Source organism: Miscanthus floridulus, chromosome 12 (assembly GCF_019320115.1).
Source record: "Miscanthus floridulus cultivar M001 chromosome 12, ASM1932011v1, whole genome shotgun sequence".
NCBI classification, from domain to species: Eukaryota; Viridiplantae; Streptophyta; class Magnoliopsida; order Poales; family Poaceae; genus Miscanthus; species Miscanthus floridulus.
The window spans coordinates 68,414,412-68,432,706 of NC_089591.1; the positions used below are offsets into that span (position 1 = coordinate 68,414,412).

General features: G+C 46.2%; 1 protein-coding gene across 1 annotated transcript; it reads right to left on the reverse strand.

Moving 5' to 3' along the window:
- Window positions 1-1,062: 1,062 nt before the first annotated feature.
- Window positions 1,063-3,078, reverse strand: LOC136496999 (uncharacterized). The gene is made up of 2 exons (XM_066492778.1): window positions 2,639-3,078; window positions 1,063-1,728 (listed from the first exon to the last, which is right to left on the reverse strand). The coding sequence occupies exons 1-2, from the start codon at window positions 2,926-2,928 to the stop codon at window positions 1,551-1,553; spliced, it is 468 nt and encodes a 155-aa protein (XP_066348875.1). The 5' UTR covers window positions 2,929-3,078; the 3' UTR covers window positions 1,063-1,550.
- Window positions 3,079-18,295: the final 15,217 nt, after the last annotated feature.

An 18,295-nucleotide genomic window follows, 5' to 3' on the forward strand; every position in this document is an offset into this window, starting at 1 on the left:
CCCTCTTTTGCATAAAACCGGCGTGCTTCGTGGGGCATTATAACTGCTGCTGCTTCCTGCAAGCTCCCGTCAGTGTTCAACAGTACCCGCTCCTCCTCACCTGCTCCTCTACTCTCGCGTCAAATGGGCATTCAATTGCAGTTCTGGACTGCTGTTCTTCTACAATGCTCTAGCAGTCTAGCCTGACTCGCTTCGTGGCCGCCGGAGGGAAGGAACCCTGCAAGTGGAAGAGCTCGACGAGAATAGAGGGGGCTATACGGTTCAATGCTATTGCTCCCCGCCATGGCTCGGCGAAGTTGTGTCGTTTAGCCTGCGGCGCGAGTACATCTGCTGTAGATTCGGCGAGGACTGTACCGTCTGTACGAATCGTCTTTCCTGGTTTAGCTTTTGCTTCCCGTTTTTCGATGACACCTCCGTGTACCAAAGGGTAAAAGCGAAAGCCTCCGCGGCGTTCGGCTGATATTAGTATTTAAGCCGGCTAAAACTAATTTACCGTCGCACGAAAATATCGTCCGATAAACCGACTGATAAATTGAAACAAACGGCCCTAGTAAAATCCTACGCACTACCGGTAGTAGGACGAAACATCGTCACTATACATTGCGCAAACAGGCCTAGTCAAATCCTACGCACTACTAGTAGTAGTACGAAACATCGTCACTATACATTGCAGTTAAGCGTTCTTGATGGTATTTTGCATGCTTATTACGTTTCGACCAACTTTGAAGACATCCTCAGGGTTGATGTTCTTACGCTGAAGCAGCGGCCAACCGAATAACTAGTGGGGAGTGTTAAGCTAACTGCTCTCATCGTTATGAACAAACAGCAATAATAAATGGCACATACCACACACACTAAAACTTGCACAGCACCAGCCATAGAAAGCATTGGAGGTATCGACCAAGAACAACACTAATCAGGACTTGTTGCCAATCAGAAGATCCTAAGCAGGATCGACGATGGTACAGGAGCAAGTCATGGACACAAGGGTCGCAACCTGTTCGCTCAATCGTATCTGCTAGTATTTTTCTTTGACAATAAAAGAGCATCTGCCACATAAACGAAGCGACCAGGGTGCCATTCATGTCTATTTCTTCTGTAGCCATATGTTTTCAACTTTTCATCATCAGCGTCAGGAAAACCTTAAGCCTAACACCATCAACAACTACTACTACGTAGCACATAGAGATTTTTTTTCACAAAAATCCCCTAAAACGAAGGCCAGAAACACCCATACAATGATATACAACGAACGACACAGCAGCGCAAAGAGCTGCATGCAGGCAGTCCTAAACACCGGCGCGCTCTCCTCTCCCTCCCGTCTCTATACACCATCAGCGATACAGGTAGGCAGGCGGGCAGGCACTGACTGACTGAGTAGGTCACGACGCCACCAATGGCGCAAGGGTTTAAACAAAAAACACAAACCCATATACGTAACTGTAGCGGTAGTTCCTGGTGGTAAGAGGGCGTCTGATCTCTTGGTTTCGGGGAGGGGGAGCACAGAGCACACACAAGCGAGCTCGTTTGTGAGCTTTTCTTTCACGGTGTTAGCCGGCAAGGATCGACCCGGCCCTGGCCTTGGGAGGCCTCGGCGGGGACTCCACGTCCTTGGGGGATGCAGCTCTCGGCGCCACCTTCTTGGGGGTGCTCTCCTTCCGCTCCATCTCCTCGTCCATTTCGATCTGCTCCCTCCTGCACTCCTCGGTACAGAAGGGGATGTCACCTCTGCACAAGAGACACAAGGCCACCCACCCCCATAAGATTAGCAGGCCATGAAAACCCCAAGCAGTAGTATCGTACTCCCTCAATCTCAAATTATTTATCATTCCAAGAATATTAGAAAGTCAATAATTTGGAATGGAGGGAGTACCAAGAATAGACGTCTTTGGATGCCTGCACCACTTTTTTTAAGAGAAAAAATGTGCACCACTTGTGCTCGTGCAACAGAACCATTAGACCAGTGTCATGGCTGAAATTTAAAAAGGGGACAACACAACTCATGGAACTGAACACTAGTAACTTCAACCTGCCCACAAATTCATGGACCTGACGATACCCAACGCGTACTACTATATTTTACTTCTGCCTTACCGCATCACAGGTAACAAACCCATAAAGCTCCCGTGCTTAGCAGCGAAGGGCCTGTTCCGATTATTACCAACATTTCCATATATAAAGAACAAACAAAAGAGTGTACTCCGTAGTAAATTGGCAGGAACTCACGGCGTGGTCATAAATAATAAGCGCACCAATTTTGGGTCCCAAGAATTTAATAGATTCACGCGCAAAAGCAACCTGAACGAACACATCAAGGATGACAAAAACTTCGCACCAACACCACATCGGAAAAAGTAAAAAGAGCTCTCACCAAATTTTCCATGCTACTAGTACTTTTTTTTTAATTAATCTGGGCTGGACGTTCGAACTCCCACTTTTCCGGCAGACGATTCGGCAGTCAAATTTCCTGCTCTTCCAAGGAAAAATACACCTTCCAAAGATGTCGGAAACGTCCATACCACGGGACCCGCTCCGCTGCAGAAAACTCCAAAACCATTCCCCCCAACAAGCGCAAAGCAAAACGAGCGGCACAACAAGGCCAGGTAGCGGTAGCCATGGAGGTGGCAGAGTGGCGAACCTGTACATGAAGATGTCGCGGTTGCTGGCGAGGGGCTTCCGGCAGAGGAAGCAGACCTCCAAAAAGTGGCCCTGCGGCAGCCCTCCCGCTCTCGCCCCCGCGCGTCCTCCGCCTCCTCCCGACGCGGCCACCAGCTCGTCCTCCACGCCGGAGCTGACGAGCCGGGTCCACGCCGCCGCCGACGCGCCGCCCCTACCGAGAGCGAACGGGCTGTCCCGACCGCCCCCACCTCCGCCTCCGCCTCCGCCTCCGCCCCCGGTCCTACCCGCGCCGCCGAGGCCCAAGTCCATCGGCGGCGGTGAAGAAGAGCCCGCCCCTGGATCCACCTCCCCGCCCCGGGGGCGCGGCTCGTCGGTGCGATCGGGCTCGGCCCGGTTCCGTGGCTCGCGTGTTCGTGTCCGCGCGGCGGTGCGAGGGGGGAGGGAGAGATGGACGGTGTGTTGTTGTATCGGGTGTGTTTAAAGGGAGAGGTGGAGGTGGTTTTATGAAGTTGAGCGTAGGGAGCGGCCAGAGGTTGGGTGGTGGGTCCGCCGCGGGCCGGACGCGGGGCCCGCGTGGCGGTGTTGGTTAGTGGGATCCCTGCCCCGGGGGGACCATCTAGGCGCGGCTCGACTCCCAGGGTTGCTTTGCTCGACGAGCAGAGGAAAGCCTCTGCTTCCGGGGTTTTTCTTTTTCTGTTTTTCTCGGGCGTTCTTTTTCGCCTTGGGATTGGGCCCGGGCCCGGGCCCGGCCGCTCAGGCGCGTGGGTTTTGTTAGGCCTGCTGCCGTTTCGACGTCCGTGTGAAACTTCTCTTGAACTGTTCAGTGGGGGCAACCGGATCCGGGGCAACTTGACAGCGTGATTCTGTGACTTTATTAGTACAGTACTATACATTTTGCGAGTTTGTTGCGCGTTGCACCTGAGCCCTTCGATTCTCTAGTAGCTTCTGCACCTGCTGCAACGCGGAGGAGCAGGTGCCCTCGGCACCGGGCATCAGTGCAATCACATTGCAGTACCTAAGCATGTACGTAGTAGAGATGAGTGTGGGTACGGACGAAAATTTATCAGCGGATACATAAGAGTATACATAGCGTGTCCAACTATAAATTACATATTTTTTATGAACGATTGAATAAAGTGATTGTGTGAGCTAGTATTAACTTGTTACTTTTATTTTTGTGTAAGTTGTTTTGTGTGTTTTTGTATTAGCATAAATGATCGAATTATGAATCTATGATTTATTATGGTTTGTGTATATTATCCTAGTGAACTATATGTAAGTGAGATTCGACATATTTGCGTGTATTTTTTTATTGATCTCTCTTTAATATGCTTGACGGGTACCAGATACCCACCAGACGCAGGCACGGGTACAAAATCTTACTCGCGGATATGCTCGCGGACAGGTAAAACTTAGATACGGGTATACTTGGGGGCAAGTAAATGCTTTACCCGCACCTTATCTCACCCGTTGCCATCCCTAGTACTTTGTATTTGGTTGATAAAACAACAAGGGACAAGATAGGCCCATCTTAGTTTTGAAGTTGTTTAGCTTCGGAACGATAGGTGGTTTAAGGATAATATACCTCTCACATTCGAGATGTTTCGGTTTCACAAAATCGAGGGAAGTGCTTTATCATCTTTGAACACTATCTCCCTTCGTCTTGGCGAGGCACATATGAGGGACACTGGTGGTGGGCGGACGCTCCGAGCGGTGAGGACGGCATGGGCATTGACAAGGGGAGTAAACCCTCCATCCAAACAGAAAATTAGGGTCAGCCTGTCTCCTCAACTAAATACATATGTGGATTGGTCTCATTCCAAAAAAAATGAAGGACCGGTCCGTCCCGTCTCATCTCATCCCCAAACCAAGCATATGCTAATAATTTATGTGGCATAGCTATTGTATAGAAATTGAGAGGTAACATGCAATGTTCGATGATTTGTATAATTGCAATTTATACATATATGATATGATGTCACGATTTACCCTAATGGATTACTCCTCCGTCCCATAAACAAAGCATAGCCTTAAGACCTTCAAAAAAAAAGCATAGCCTTAATCGCAGTAACTAACCCGTTTTACTCCCAGATCTGTAAACAAAACCTGTACTCCTACTTCCCTCGACGCGTTCACGGGAGTTTTTATGAGGGGAGCAGAGCGCAGCGCAGTTGCTCCCTCCGGGCCTGGAAGCAGCAAATGGCATTCACTCCACGCATGGGCATGCCACGTCCTTGCGGTCGGTGGGCTGCGAGCCGGCCAGTGTACGACCAGTTCACGACGAACGCGCCCAGCGCCCAGCGCCCAGCGCGCAGCGCGCAGCGCGCACCGACTCGCTCTGCCGCGGCTTGATCTGAGGGGACTGTAAATTCTGGCCCTGACCTCGCGCGTTCGCGGTGCACGCCACGCTGCAGCCGTCTCTGGCTCTCGGCAGTCACCGGTCCGTATCGAAGAGCTAGCGAGGCCAGATCAACCTGCGCCGCGCCGCGCTTGATGAATGCAGGGTGCACTGGCGCAGCCATCCAGTAGCCGCCGTCTAGTCTAGCGTACCACTACGTCTAGTTGACCGGCCGATTCATCCCATTACAAACTGGACAGTCTGGCTCCCCCGGTCAACCGGCGATCCTGCCCCGCGCGCGCCGTCCTGCTGATCACCAGTCACCAACGAGCTCCGGTCCAAGCACGTACGGTCCAAGTCCGAACCCCTCTTTGACGATGCTAGCTCATTCCATGCAAATTAACTAGAGGAGTATTAATTGACGTCCAGCGGCCCACAGGTCGATCGTCAGCACGAATCCGCGATCAAACGATTCAACGGCGCCGGCGAACGGCTGGCCTAGCTGGACCCGTACCACTATACTATGCGTGCTCCATCTTTTCCGGCGGAGTAGGGGTCCTGTTTCACATTTCGGGAACCGGATGATGAGGCCAAGAGAATTCTCTGGTCGCGGGATGGGCCAAGCAATGCAAGCTAGCCAACTAGTCTAGTGTCTAGGGTTCCATATGCTCGCTGGATCGAGCTCGACCCGCGAAAGCGACGGGACGCATAAGAATCCCCGATGGTGTTCGTGGCGCGGGTTTCATCCATTTCTTTCGCCACTAAACCACGGTTTGGTTGGCCGGCGACCCCGGCGCATACACGGCAGTGCAATGGTGATGGGATTGTTAATGGGGGGATTATGACTGATGCGCTGCACTCCAAGCCAAGTTACCTCGGGTTAACTAGAAGTGATGCTTGATGGTGGAGTGGCCTGAATTTCACCATCTCCTTTGCTCCGGCCTGGCGGTGGCAGCAGTACTGATTCTGACTGACACTGAAATCGTTTGATGCGCGAGTAAACGTCACCCTCGTAGGCTGCTGCACTGGCACCACAGTGCTTGTAGTGTGTGTCTGCTGTGACTCGTGTGCGCGCGCGCGCGCTCCGTGAGTCCCGCGAGAGACAGTGAAACGCGCCGTCCCGGTCGTGACGACAGGGGAGGAAAAAGTAAGGCTTTTTAGTTGGCGAAATTTGTTGAGAAACGATAGTGTAGCATTTTTATTGTTATTTGGTAATTAGTATTTAGTCATAGTGTAATTAGGCTTAAAAGATTCGTATCGTGAATTTCGTCTAAATTGTGTAATTAGTTTTATTTTTTATTTATATTTAATGTTTCATGCATGCTTCTAAAGATTTGATGTGACGAAAAATCTTAAAAATTTTATAAAATTTTGGAAACTAAACAATCACTAAAGCGGGGGTTGTAATTGGGCGGTGAGCGGTGGTACAAACACGACCGACGAGTGCCTGTTAACAAATCGTGGAGGTGAAAATGGTTAGGACGATTCTTTGATTCACCCGTCACTTTCACGGAATCACCGTGTAGCTGGTGTAAATGACCGATGACTCCGACGGCTGTACTAGTGGCTCTTCCCTATTGCAGAAGAAATGGTCACGCCCTTGTTTAGTTCCCTAGACTCCTAACTTGGCACTATAAAAAATAAGATTTCCTATCACATCAAATTTATGATACATGTATAGAGTACTAAATTTAGATGAAATCAAAAATTAATTGTACAATTTGGTTAAACTTTACAAGACAAATCTTTTGAGCCTAACTAATCAATGTTAGGACAATAATTCACAAATACAAACGAAATTACTACCATGTTTGCCGTCACATCAAACACTGTGCAAATACCGATTCCGGCGGAACCTAAACGCGGCCCAGGCCTGTCTTGCAGAGCCTGTCTGCCGTCTGCGTAGGAGTGAACATGCCGCAAACCTCTTGAACTTTGTGGTAAATTGGCCACCGAGCAGGGTTTTTTTTTTTTTTTTGGCTTGAGCCTGTTTTCTTTCTATCATCCGTGGCCTGTTTTCCACGGACGGGTTTTTCTTGTTCAGAAGGAAGGGGCAGGGAATACTACATCGTGTTCAAAGAAAGGCATGGTCCCTGGTTCCCCGTGCGGCCATTTCTGACGGTCTGTGGAGATGTTGCTGTCTCACCGCATCACATCATGCTACTAGCACATCGCCAAGGTAAAAACTGTAAGCCGTCAGAATCGCAATGTGAAACGCCGAAGAAAATGGCCGGAGAACTCGCTTCAATCAACTCCAACCGCTGCTGTCCTGGCAACACCATTGTTTTTTTCCGCTGATTTGATTTATACAAACAAAAAGGACATGCAGGCAGGTTCCCTTGCAGTTGTAGGTTCACCGCACAACAAGATCGAAAATGCGTGTTTGGTGAGCACCTTTCCTGCGCTCCGTTCGTTCCTTTGGATCTTCAGCAGAGTGGTTCAGTTAGGTGCAAATATTTCACATCTTCTCGATTCTGAATCCACAACCTCTAGTCTAGGGTCACGGGCTTTTTGGCTGTTGAAATGTTCCGGTTCGCCGGCTCAGACAAGCAGCCTGTTCGCTTACTCGTAAACGATCGTAAATTTCCAGTCGGAAACAGTGTTTTTCTCTCACACCAAATCAGCCAGCAATAAATAATCCACGATCGTTTACGGCCTCCCGAACAAGCCGAAGGTCACGTTGCTGGTGCCGCTAGATTTGTTCGGATTCAGAGCACGCGTACAGTGTCTGGGGCGAGTTCACCATCGTCGTCAGTACTCTGAATCCAGTGTCGCCGTCATCACTTTTGGCGCCCCTCGTGACCAGATTCTGGACACTAGAGGAGAGGCTTCCATTTCCATGGCCTGAAGAAATTTAATCTCCAAAATTCAAAGCAGCACTTGTACACCATCGCATCGCTATCGTATGCGCATCCCAGTGTGTGTGCAGCTGTGCATGCATGTACAGGAGCCAGTCGTCGTTTACCATCGCTGTTAAGTGTTAACGAAGACGCTGCTGTTAGCTGGAATACCACAAGGCAAGTTGCAGGACTTGAAAAGAGATTTTTCCAAATTTCCAAGGCGGGCACTACTCGTCAGGCGTCACCTTCCGAAGAAAAACGGGGAAAGGGACGTGATGCAAACATAAAACCGGGGAAAAGCGCACCGAGGGGCCCGCCTGTCAGGGAGTGCGCTATTTATTGAAGCGAGTAAAGGCGAAGGGTCACGGCCGTTTTTATTAATGCAAAATCAGCGGTCAATACTGTATCTTCATCATTTTTATGGTTTATAAGCCCACTAATGCTTTTTATTACAAGAGAAAAACAACGTATAAGTCCCACGATTAAGCCCCCGCTAGGAAAGTGACCGTCCAGACACGCAGCACACCGTTTCTATGGCGGCCCGTGCGCTCGGGTGGGCCCGTGGCACTTGTAGGTGGTGGGTATCAGCCTTTCAGCTTGTTTCAGCTTATTCTCTCTCACAGAACACTATTGAATTAGCTGAAATCAGCCGAAATCAGCTGAAAGTGTACCAGCCGAATACGACTGACAATCCAGTGTCACGACTCACGAGAAGAACGAATGGTTTAAGATTGCCATGCATACCCATATCTCTTCTAGGTCGAAATTATATATCCATCTAGAAACTTAGGGACACAAATGTGGACATCACCGGGACGCTAAATGTAAGACCAAGATCAATGCAAGGAGAAGTTTCGTTACAGCGAGCCTATTGAAATGCGCTTGGTCATAACTTTATGAGAAGTTGCCACTGACATGTCAACGCCCTTTTTTTAAAGAATTACACGGTACACCGTAGACACTCACAACATACGCACACTTATCTCTTTCTTTCTGTATTTTAACAAACGACGTTTGACAATGCCAGTTTTATTGAATATATCAAGGGGGAAAATACAAGTAGATAGCCTAACTACGAGGTCAGTTTCAGTGGAGAGTTTTATGACGTTGTTTTAAAAACTGTCACATAGAATGCAATGAAACATGAATGAAGCACACACTTTCAATGAAGAGTTTCATTCTACGGTGTTATAGGCATAAAGTCCATTTTGGCCCTCCAACTATAACTACAGTTTGTTTCTAGCCTTCTAACTCGAAAATCAGACACGCGCAGTCCCTTAACTCTCAAAACCGTTTAAAATTGACCATTGTGCCCATTCGACCGTGGTTTTGGCCCAGTCAAACCTGCCACGACCGCGGTTTCGGCCCGATCTCCATGTTCGACGAGCCAGGTCCATGGTGGCTCCCGTAGGCGGCGGCGCGGCACTCGCGCGGGGGCCCACGCCGCCATGGTGACGATGGGAGCAGCCGCCGGGAGAGGGGCATGCGGATCGGGTGGGTGGGGCATGGGGGTAGGCGCCCGGGGCACGCGTAGTCGGCCCCGAAGAGGGGCGGCGACCAGCGCAGCGACGACATCTCATCGGAGCTCGTGGGTGTGGCCTCTCCAGACCTCACGCTCGCGGCCGGGGTGCGTGAGGAAGAACCGATAGCGCTCGAGGATGGAGGTCGAGGCTCGCTCGCAGCAACATGCGAGGAAGGAGGCCGTGGCGCGCTCACGATGGCGGCCAACGCCACTAACCCAAAGGGTATGAAATTTTGCCCACATACCCATGGGTAGAAGTCATCGTCGCTCTGAAATGCGGAAGCAATTGAAACTAGTGGTCCGCCTGGTCTCGTACGCCGAGATGTTGCTTTGTTTTATTTGGTTCGTGGATGCAAATTTATGGTTTCCCTGGGATTTGACGGCTTTGGAGGTAGGATTATCGGGCAAAGACAAATTTGGTGATGTGAACGGGTACCGGGGCGAAGGGCACCAGGTCCACAGGATTCAAAAACCATTATCTCACTAGTTTTATGTTAATCGAGAAGTGTTTTCAATCCGTTCCAAAAACCCCAAAACTATTGTTTTTGATGGCATCAGTCATTAATAGTGTGTTTGGTTTGAGAAGCCACTCCATCCTAAATGAGGTGGTGCATCATGAGTCAATTCCTCAAATTTTATGAAATGACTTCATTTCTCGTACTAGTACTAATTATTGGCTTATGAGTAATAAGGTGGTGATGCATCACATATTTCATTCCACAAACCAAACAAAAGAGTGAGAATTGAGTAGATGATGGACTATCTCATTCCTCAAACCAAATGTACCCTAAGTTTTTTCACTGATCCTTCCATTCTAAAATGTCAATTGTTAATTTTTTTATATTATTTTATCAAGTTTATGAAATATATCTTAACAAGCACAATACCAAATAAATACATATTTTTTTATTTTATTTAGTAAACTAATTCAATGCTGTAAATTTCAATATATTTTTCTATAAACTTGATAAAACTTAGAGAAGTTTAGGATAAAACTAAAAGGACAATTCTTTGTTTCTAAGGTTGTTTATAGTTAGGGTTGGCCGAAAAAAGTCGTGGCTCCATAACTCGCTCGACTTAGCTTATTTACTTTTTCTAGCGATCCGAGCTTGAGCTCGTTAACAGTAATAGTAATAGTAATAATAGTAATACTAATAGTAATAGTATAGTAGTAATAATAGTAATAATATTAGTAATAGTAATAGTAGTAGTAGTAATAGGAATAGGAATAGCAGCAGCAGCAGCAACAACAACAACAACGATAATAATAATAATAATGAATTGGTCCACCAAAAACATTGTAACCTAACATCCCATCTAACCCTAGAGACAGAGTCCCCAACCGACTAAAACCGCACTTCGTGACGCTTCCCCTCATCTCCGACTCTTCTCTTTTCCGGTTGCCTTATACTCCTACCGTCCTACGACCATCGTCTCTCGTACACCTGATGTGATGGTGCATTATTCATAGGGTCGTAGTTCCTATAGCCAGCGGCTACAACACGTCGCGAGTATACTTGACACTCCACCACACACCCATCCTACCTTCGCCCTCCACCATGGAAGCCACCAAGCAGCTGCTAACAAGCACACGCAGGCCAAATCATCAAACAAGGCAAGGTACAATTGTACTTTCAACGGTACTTTTCAGCGAACGAATCAACAAATTAGTATAAGCTAAATTTCAGCGAAACGAACAGGGCCAAAATAGCAGAAATACGGAGCAAAATTAGCTCTCTTCATCTCTCATCCATCCATATTTATTTGTGTATGTATTGTTCCATTTGTTCAATTGATGGGATCAAAAAATTATCTACCATTCTCTTTTGAAAAGGTTAAAGATTTGATATGGAAAATAATTTGTTCCTAATGTGCAATTGACATTTTCTAGTATAAGTTACCCGAATTTCATTTTCTATTTTTGATTTTTCAAACATAGCTCGCGTGCCAAACAAGCTAGCTCGAGCTAGCAAACAAGCCAAGTCGAGCCAAGCTGGCTTGATATCTATCCCTATTGTCCCGGGCTAGCTTGATATCTACCCCTATTTATAGTACAATATTAATTAAAAAACTACTTTGCAGTTACTACCTCCATCCCTAAATAAATTAATTTTTAGAGTTGTCTTAAGTATTTTTTAAGTTTAATTAAATTTATAGAAAAGAACGTAAACATTTATGACACCAGACTAGAACTGTTAGACATATCATAAAATATTTTTTTATAACGTGCTTATTTGGTTTCATAAATATTTATGGTCTTTTCTATAAATTGGATGAAACATAAAAAAGTTTGAGTTAACACAACTCTAAGAATGAATTGATTTATTTAAGGACGAAGGTGCGTGTCTCTCTGAATATATGGTTATGTTATTTCCTTATACAGTTATTATACCCTTATAATTATTTATATTTCTTTATACAGTTATTATACCCTTATAATTATTTATAATTAAAGCTATAGTCGCTAGCTGTGCTCTCAAACGATTATGTAAAGTCACATTTCCTTTTATTGTTTCTGGTTTAAGGGCCATTGATGATGTCCCTTCAGTTTTATCAACTTTTTACACCGCGTGCTTACTTTCCTACTAGGTTCTTCACGACATGTTCAGTGTCACGTCTCGTTTGCTTTCAGCATGATGCATGATTGATATATGACTCAGATACGGAGTACCATTGCTACCGCATTATGGTGTCAGTATGGCTTTCATCCTTAGCGACAGAAATTAGGTATACTGGTTGATTTCTGGGCTGATTTGGACTGGCCGGTGCTAGTTTGTTGTGAGAAAAAAATACTATTGACTGGTTGAATAAGCCTGGCTGAAACCAACAAGCGAACAGGGTGAGTAGAGATCCTTGGGCTTCCCTACCTGGGGCCGTGTGGGGTTTTTGTTTTTTCTGTATGCATAATTAGACACCACGTACTCCACTGAAGACATGTATCATGTACGTATTTATTTTGTTGTTACTTAATTAACACTCACTATTATGGTTCAAAATGAAGCCGGCCGCACATGCTGAGTTTGGTGGAAAGCAGCAGCAGCAGCTGCTGCATTGAGAGCTATTTTCGTCAGATGCGACTGCCATTCATGGAGTCGTAGTCCGTACATCGAAGGCCTCTGATGAGGCTCTGACATTTCAGAACCTACTAACCTCTGCTGAATTAATAATCCTCGCAGCGATCCTCAGAGTAGCGCAAGACAGTGATCCAAGAGTGATCTCACATTTCTCACTTAAAGTAACCACTGCGCTTGCTAATCACTGTCATAGTGTCATTGCGGCCTCTTGGGAATCTTGGTGATGCATCAAAATAAGAAAGGTAACGTTTCTCTTTTGTTTTCATCCTTCTGTGATTGCAGAAGGAAAAGAAAAAGGTTTGGTGGTGTAGTAATTGACTACCTAGCCAAAGTTAAGTGCGTTCGGGTGGCAAGCTTAAGTCGGCAAGGTTGGAGGAACCTTGGTATTTCCTCTTTTCCTTCATCATCGAGGCCCCAAGGTTTTGTTTACTTTCATCCTAGAGTTTTTTTTTTTTTTTGAAACTTCCTAGTCCTAGAGCAAAAGAGAAGGCCGGATTTGACCCACTTCGGGTGGAAGGCAAGGTCTGCTAAGTGGGCTGGGCCAAGCTCCGGCACATGCGTTGAGCCCATGCCGTAAGGTTTGAGCACAGGCCAGCGCAGGAATGTCACCGTGCTTAGCTAGTCATCATTATATCACTGTTTTGTTTGTGGAGTGGCACCGCTGCACTCACATCTTATTACAATCTCCTATACAGATGGAGTCGCACTATATCCTAGTGACACCCGTACCATGATTAGGTAATTCATCACTGCACAGGGCAATAATGAAGTGGGGGCAGTACGTCATCTAACTCCAGTGCTTGGCACAAGCATATGGACGTACGGCACTCAACTAATATGAGCATCCGTGGTGAGGTGATGTCACGGCCCAATTAACCACCCCTCTGATCGCTTGCCTCCTCACCAACCAACAAGCCCCAGTACAATCAGCAGCATAGATTACTCTCCACTCCATTAGGACCATTACTGATAAAGAGAAAGAAAAGAAAAAATGGATCTCACTGAGGTGAATACACTGCCACCTTTTGAGCTGGTCCACCGCCACCTATCTCACAAGATTAAACAAGTGTGCACGGTCCCCATGCCTCTCGCTCTTTCATGTATTTGGCGAGTTCGCCATCATGTACCGGATGCTCCGGTCACGAAACCGCGGAACCGAACAAAAGTGCGGCAAAAAACAATTGGTGACGGGCGGGACTTGTTAATCGATCGAGTGCTTCGTCTCGGTGCCAGCCATCGTATTTGTGGTCACGGTCACGCCTTTGGAAGGTTGCACGCGTCACTAATGAATCCATCTATACTAGCTAGCTACTCCTAATAATCAAGTGAAACGGAGATCTAAGCATAGACCCTTGCGAGTAAACTAGTCGCGGCCATGGGAGGAGGTAAAATATGGGGAGCGAGGTTGACGCCGGGCGCCCAGAGCTAGTCTCCTGGATTCCAACCGGACCGGGGTTCGCGCTGGGGGGACACACCGGTGGATGGACGGACCCCGTGGGTTGATGGTTCCGTCTTTCCATGGCACGGCTCGGCTTTGGAGCTTGAGCTCGGAGTCAGAGTCTCAGAGAAGAGACGATCTGAAGGAAGCTGGACAACACAGGTCACCATCAGAGCTAAAGAAATGTATGGTGGTTAAAGAAACCTGCTACACGTGAAAGGAGGAGAATCATGGATGCGATCAAGCTAGTAGCCGAGGTGCACTGCCTCACGAGAATATGGCAATATATGCACCTCCTTTTTTTTTCTGGCTGTCGGGCGTGCCAGGCAAGATGCCGGGAAATCAGGCAGGAAAATCTCGCTGAGGATCTTATTCTCCAGCAATAGCTAGCGATGTCATCTATGGATCAAGGCATCTCTAATGGTGATTCATGAACTATTTTAATAGGAAAGAGAGAAAAGAACTAGTCTCATGCACCTACTCCAAAATCATATGAGGTTATAATATGGGGTTATTCATATTATGAGTAAAAAGGTAAATATCATTGAAGAAATTGTCTTAAAGCTATTAACTATCTCATACCGTTGAGGGTGCCCTTAGTAGAGTAATATTCCGTAGAGTAGACTGTTATAAATATTTGTGCACTAATCCATAGAGCGCTAAAATTTATGACACCGAACTAGTTTATTGGATACACTATAAAATTTATCTTGATAATACTCATTTAGTGATACAGTATATGTGCCCCTTTATATAAATTTGATCAAACATTAGAAAAATAACTTAAATCAACTATAGGAATTAATTTATTTAGAGACAGAAGGAGTATTATAAATTTGTGCATAGATTTAGATACATACTCCTACTCGTACAACTACAACTACTTAAAACTGCTTATCTTTGCACGGTCTATCTTTGTTCATTTTGCTAACACAAGAACCATAAAAACAATATGTACTCTCCATTCAACTATATTCTCTCCGTACTGAAATGCAAGGCCTGCACGTATTTTAAAATTCAAATTTTATTTTCTTTGACTAAAAATTAGACTAACCATACTACAAAAATTAGTTACATTATATTTGTATTTAGAAATACTTTCTAATGATTAAATTTTTGTTTCCATAAATTATATTTTGAGATGGGGGGGAGTAATACATTAATCAATTCCTACATATCTTTATTCATAGCTTCTCTCCTTGGCACCTCTACATATATGTCTTCACTATTGTTCATGTTATATCAGCTCTTGTCGTTGCATATGTGTCATGACCTCAAAAATCTATTCCAGCTTTCAATTTTAGTTCTTATTAGCTACTAAATATTTTTCTCCATATTTTATGTTGAAACTCTAGTGAGTTGCCGTTGCTTTTATTCAAAAATCTCATTTCTATTTTGTTAAATAAGTATATTATAGGTCCTAAAATGCACTTTAGTTACTCAACAATATAGACAACCATTTGGGGGGCTCTAGATATTGAATTTCTTCTATGGAATAACTTTGTGTGTATTAGTAACTTTTTATCGAAAATAGAGTGCTTACAACTACATTATCCCTATAAATATGTTATAATAGTGGGCAGCCCGCCCACAAAAAATTTTCTGGGCCTGAAGTATTTCTTTTATTTGTTTTCTAACTGAGTAATAGTGGGCAGCCTGCCTAGGACTGAGCCCAGCCTGAAAAATGTTGGCTCGACTCACCCATGGGACGGTTGTGGGAGTGATGTAACACCCTAAAATTTGAATTCTTTTTAAAATAGTAAATTTGATTTAAATATGCAATTATGTGTGCATTCAATTATAGGAAATTAATAATTTTTGGGAATTAAAATCAATTATGAGATTTGAAACTTTTGATGCATACATGCTGCTGCAACATTTATTCATGGGATGATTGTTCATGAATTAGAGTTCAAATGAATTCAAAAAATTATTTGAAAATGCTTTTGGAAAAAAAAATTGTTTGGAAAATAAAAAGGAAAAAATGAACATCTCCCCCCTCTCTCTCATTTCGGCCTGCTGGCCCGCTCACTTCTCTTCCTTACCCTCCTCCCATTCTCCTTCCTGGGCCGGCCCAGTTCGGGCGGTACTGCTGCCCCCGCGACAGCCCAGCTCCACGCCGGCCCAAGTCGCGCGCACCCCTGCTGCAACCGCCGCGCCTCCCTTTCCTCCTTCAGCCGCTGACGCCCGGGCCCGCACGTCAGTGCCGCCCCCTTCCTCCCGCAACCGCAGCGCGCGTCAGCCGCAACCGCCGCCCGCGCCCACGTCGCGCGTCGTGGGATCGCCCTCCCCTCGCCCCGGCCTCTTTTTAAGCGAAGCCGAGCCCCCGCGCGTTCCTCTCTCGCTCTCCGCTCCAATTTCGCCCTCGCTCACGCTTCGGAGGCCGCCACCGTCGCTCGGAGAAGCCCCGCCGTCCACCGAGTTTGGAACCGCCGTGGACCGCCTTCCCCGAGCCATCTCCGACCCATTTCTTCCCCGCGGTGAGACCCCCAGGCTCTCCTCTCTCTTCCTGTCATTCACCTTGGCGTTTGATGGCTTGTGTGTCCGTTTTGCGTGCGGCCGGGAAGCTCTTGGCCGTCGGCCATGGCGGCCGCCGCTCCAACCTTCCCCTCCGGCCACCTTTTTGGCCTAGCCGTAACCCCCTGCTTCCCCCGATAACCCCGGTGCTCTCAGTTCTTCGATTGGCGAACCCTAGCCCCCTAACCGAGCTCGCCGGCGTGTTCTTGGCCGTCGACCATGGCTGAGCCTCGCCGGTGTTACTGTTCCGGCCGGCCGAACCCCCCAGATCCATTGCTGACCGTCCATTTCTAATCCGACGGCCATCGTTGGCCGATACCCCTTCGTGGGTCAAATTGCTTAAGAGCCCTCCTGTTTTCGCGTAATAGAACCCGCCGTCCTTAGCGTATTTCCTCGAGTACGCATTCTTGTTTTGAAAGCGTATAGTTCACTGGTTTAGTCTAAAGTACGCTTTCAGTATTTACAGAAATGCCATTCGAACTGTTTCGCTCATAGAATTGTCGTTTTAACTCCGAATTGATCCATTCAAATCGCGTTAGCTTCGTAATTTCATAAGCTACATGTTAGAACTACTGTTAGTCAAGTTTGGAACTTTTTAATTTCATGATTAGATTTAATTAAATATATGGCTATAGGAAAACCCGTTTAAATCATAACTTTCGCATTTTAGCTCCGTTTTTCGTGAACTTCGCGTTGACGTGATCGTAGCGAGACGTAGAATATGTTTACAAATATTTTATCTTGTTTTCAATACTGTTGGTGTACTGTTCTAATGATAGGAATGTTTGCTTTGCATGAATGCTTTTGGAATGTTGTATGTTGCCGTGTTGGTCGCGTTCAGACGATGAGGAAAACGTTGGAGACCAAGAACTCTTCGACGACCAGCAGGACCAGCACGAGTTTTTGAACCAAGGCAAGTATAACATGGGCCTTCCTTGATGTCCTATTTCACTCTAATCAATTACTCATTTGCATGTGTCTAATTTTGATACTCGTAAGGACATCCTAGTGATTGTTATCCTGTTCCTTGTCTCCTATGGGTTAAATGCATATGGGTAGATTGCTAGTGCTCTAACTAAACTTGATATACATGTTGATGAATAATACTATGGAACAAAGTGAGTGACATGATTTTATAACAACTGTTTCATAGGGCGAAAGTGCAAATGACCTTGGTTCATGTTGCTCCCGGCCCTCCATAAGGACTTATCTGTCGACAAAAGCTGGGACTGACAGTGCAACCGGGAGAGTCATATGGCTCTGACTTTAGCTCAGTAATAGGACCTTTCCTAGCTGGTTAGAGGTTACCTTTTTGGCGCAAATGGGGCTTGCCACTTTGGGTATAGGGCTGCCTCTGTTCCTATGAGTATAGCCGCGATGGATTTGTGCCATAGGAAAGGGGGGTCCCTACATCTGCCTGCCAAGGAAACCTAGCAGCCCTAACCTGTTAGGGAAACCTATGAAATGGCTTCATAGTGTACCCTGCCCTTTCACCTTGGTAGTGACATGGGAGTAATTAACCCGGGCGTATGGGGATCATGACTCGCGGTGAATGTGCACCACCTCTGCAGAGGGTAACAAACTATTATAACAGCCGTGCTCACGGTTACGAGCGGCCCGGAAAACTCACAGAATAACTGGTTAAATTGTTGATGATCATTTAAAGTTGTTCAATGATGATATATGGTACACCTGACCCCGATATTTGTTCTTATGGGCTTAAATGGGAGCTTAAGCATAACTTGATAATACTTGAGAATAAAAGTTTGACCTATTAAAAATGCTAACTGCAGTAAACCAGAGTCTATCCTTTTTGAGCTTCATAACCCCATGTTAGCTTGCTAAGTACGGAATGTACTTACACTTGTTTATTTTTTTTACTTAGATAAAAATCCCAGATGGGTAACAGATGACAACGGGTATGAGGATTTCCCGGAGGATTATTAG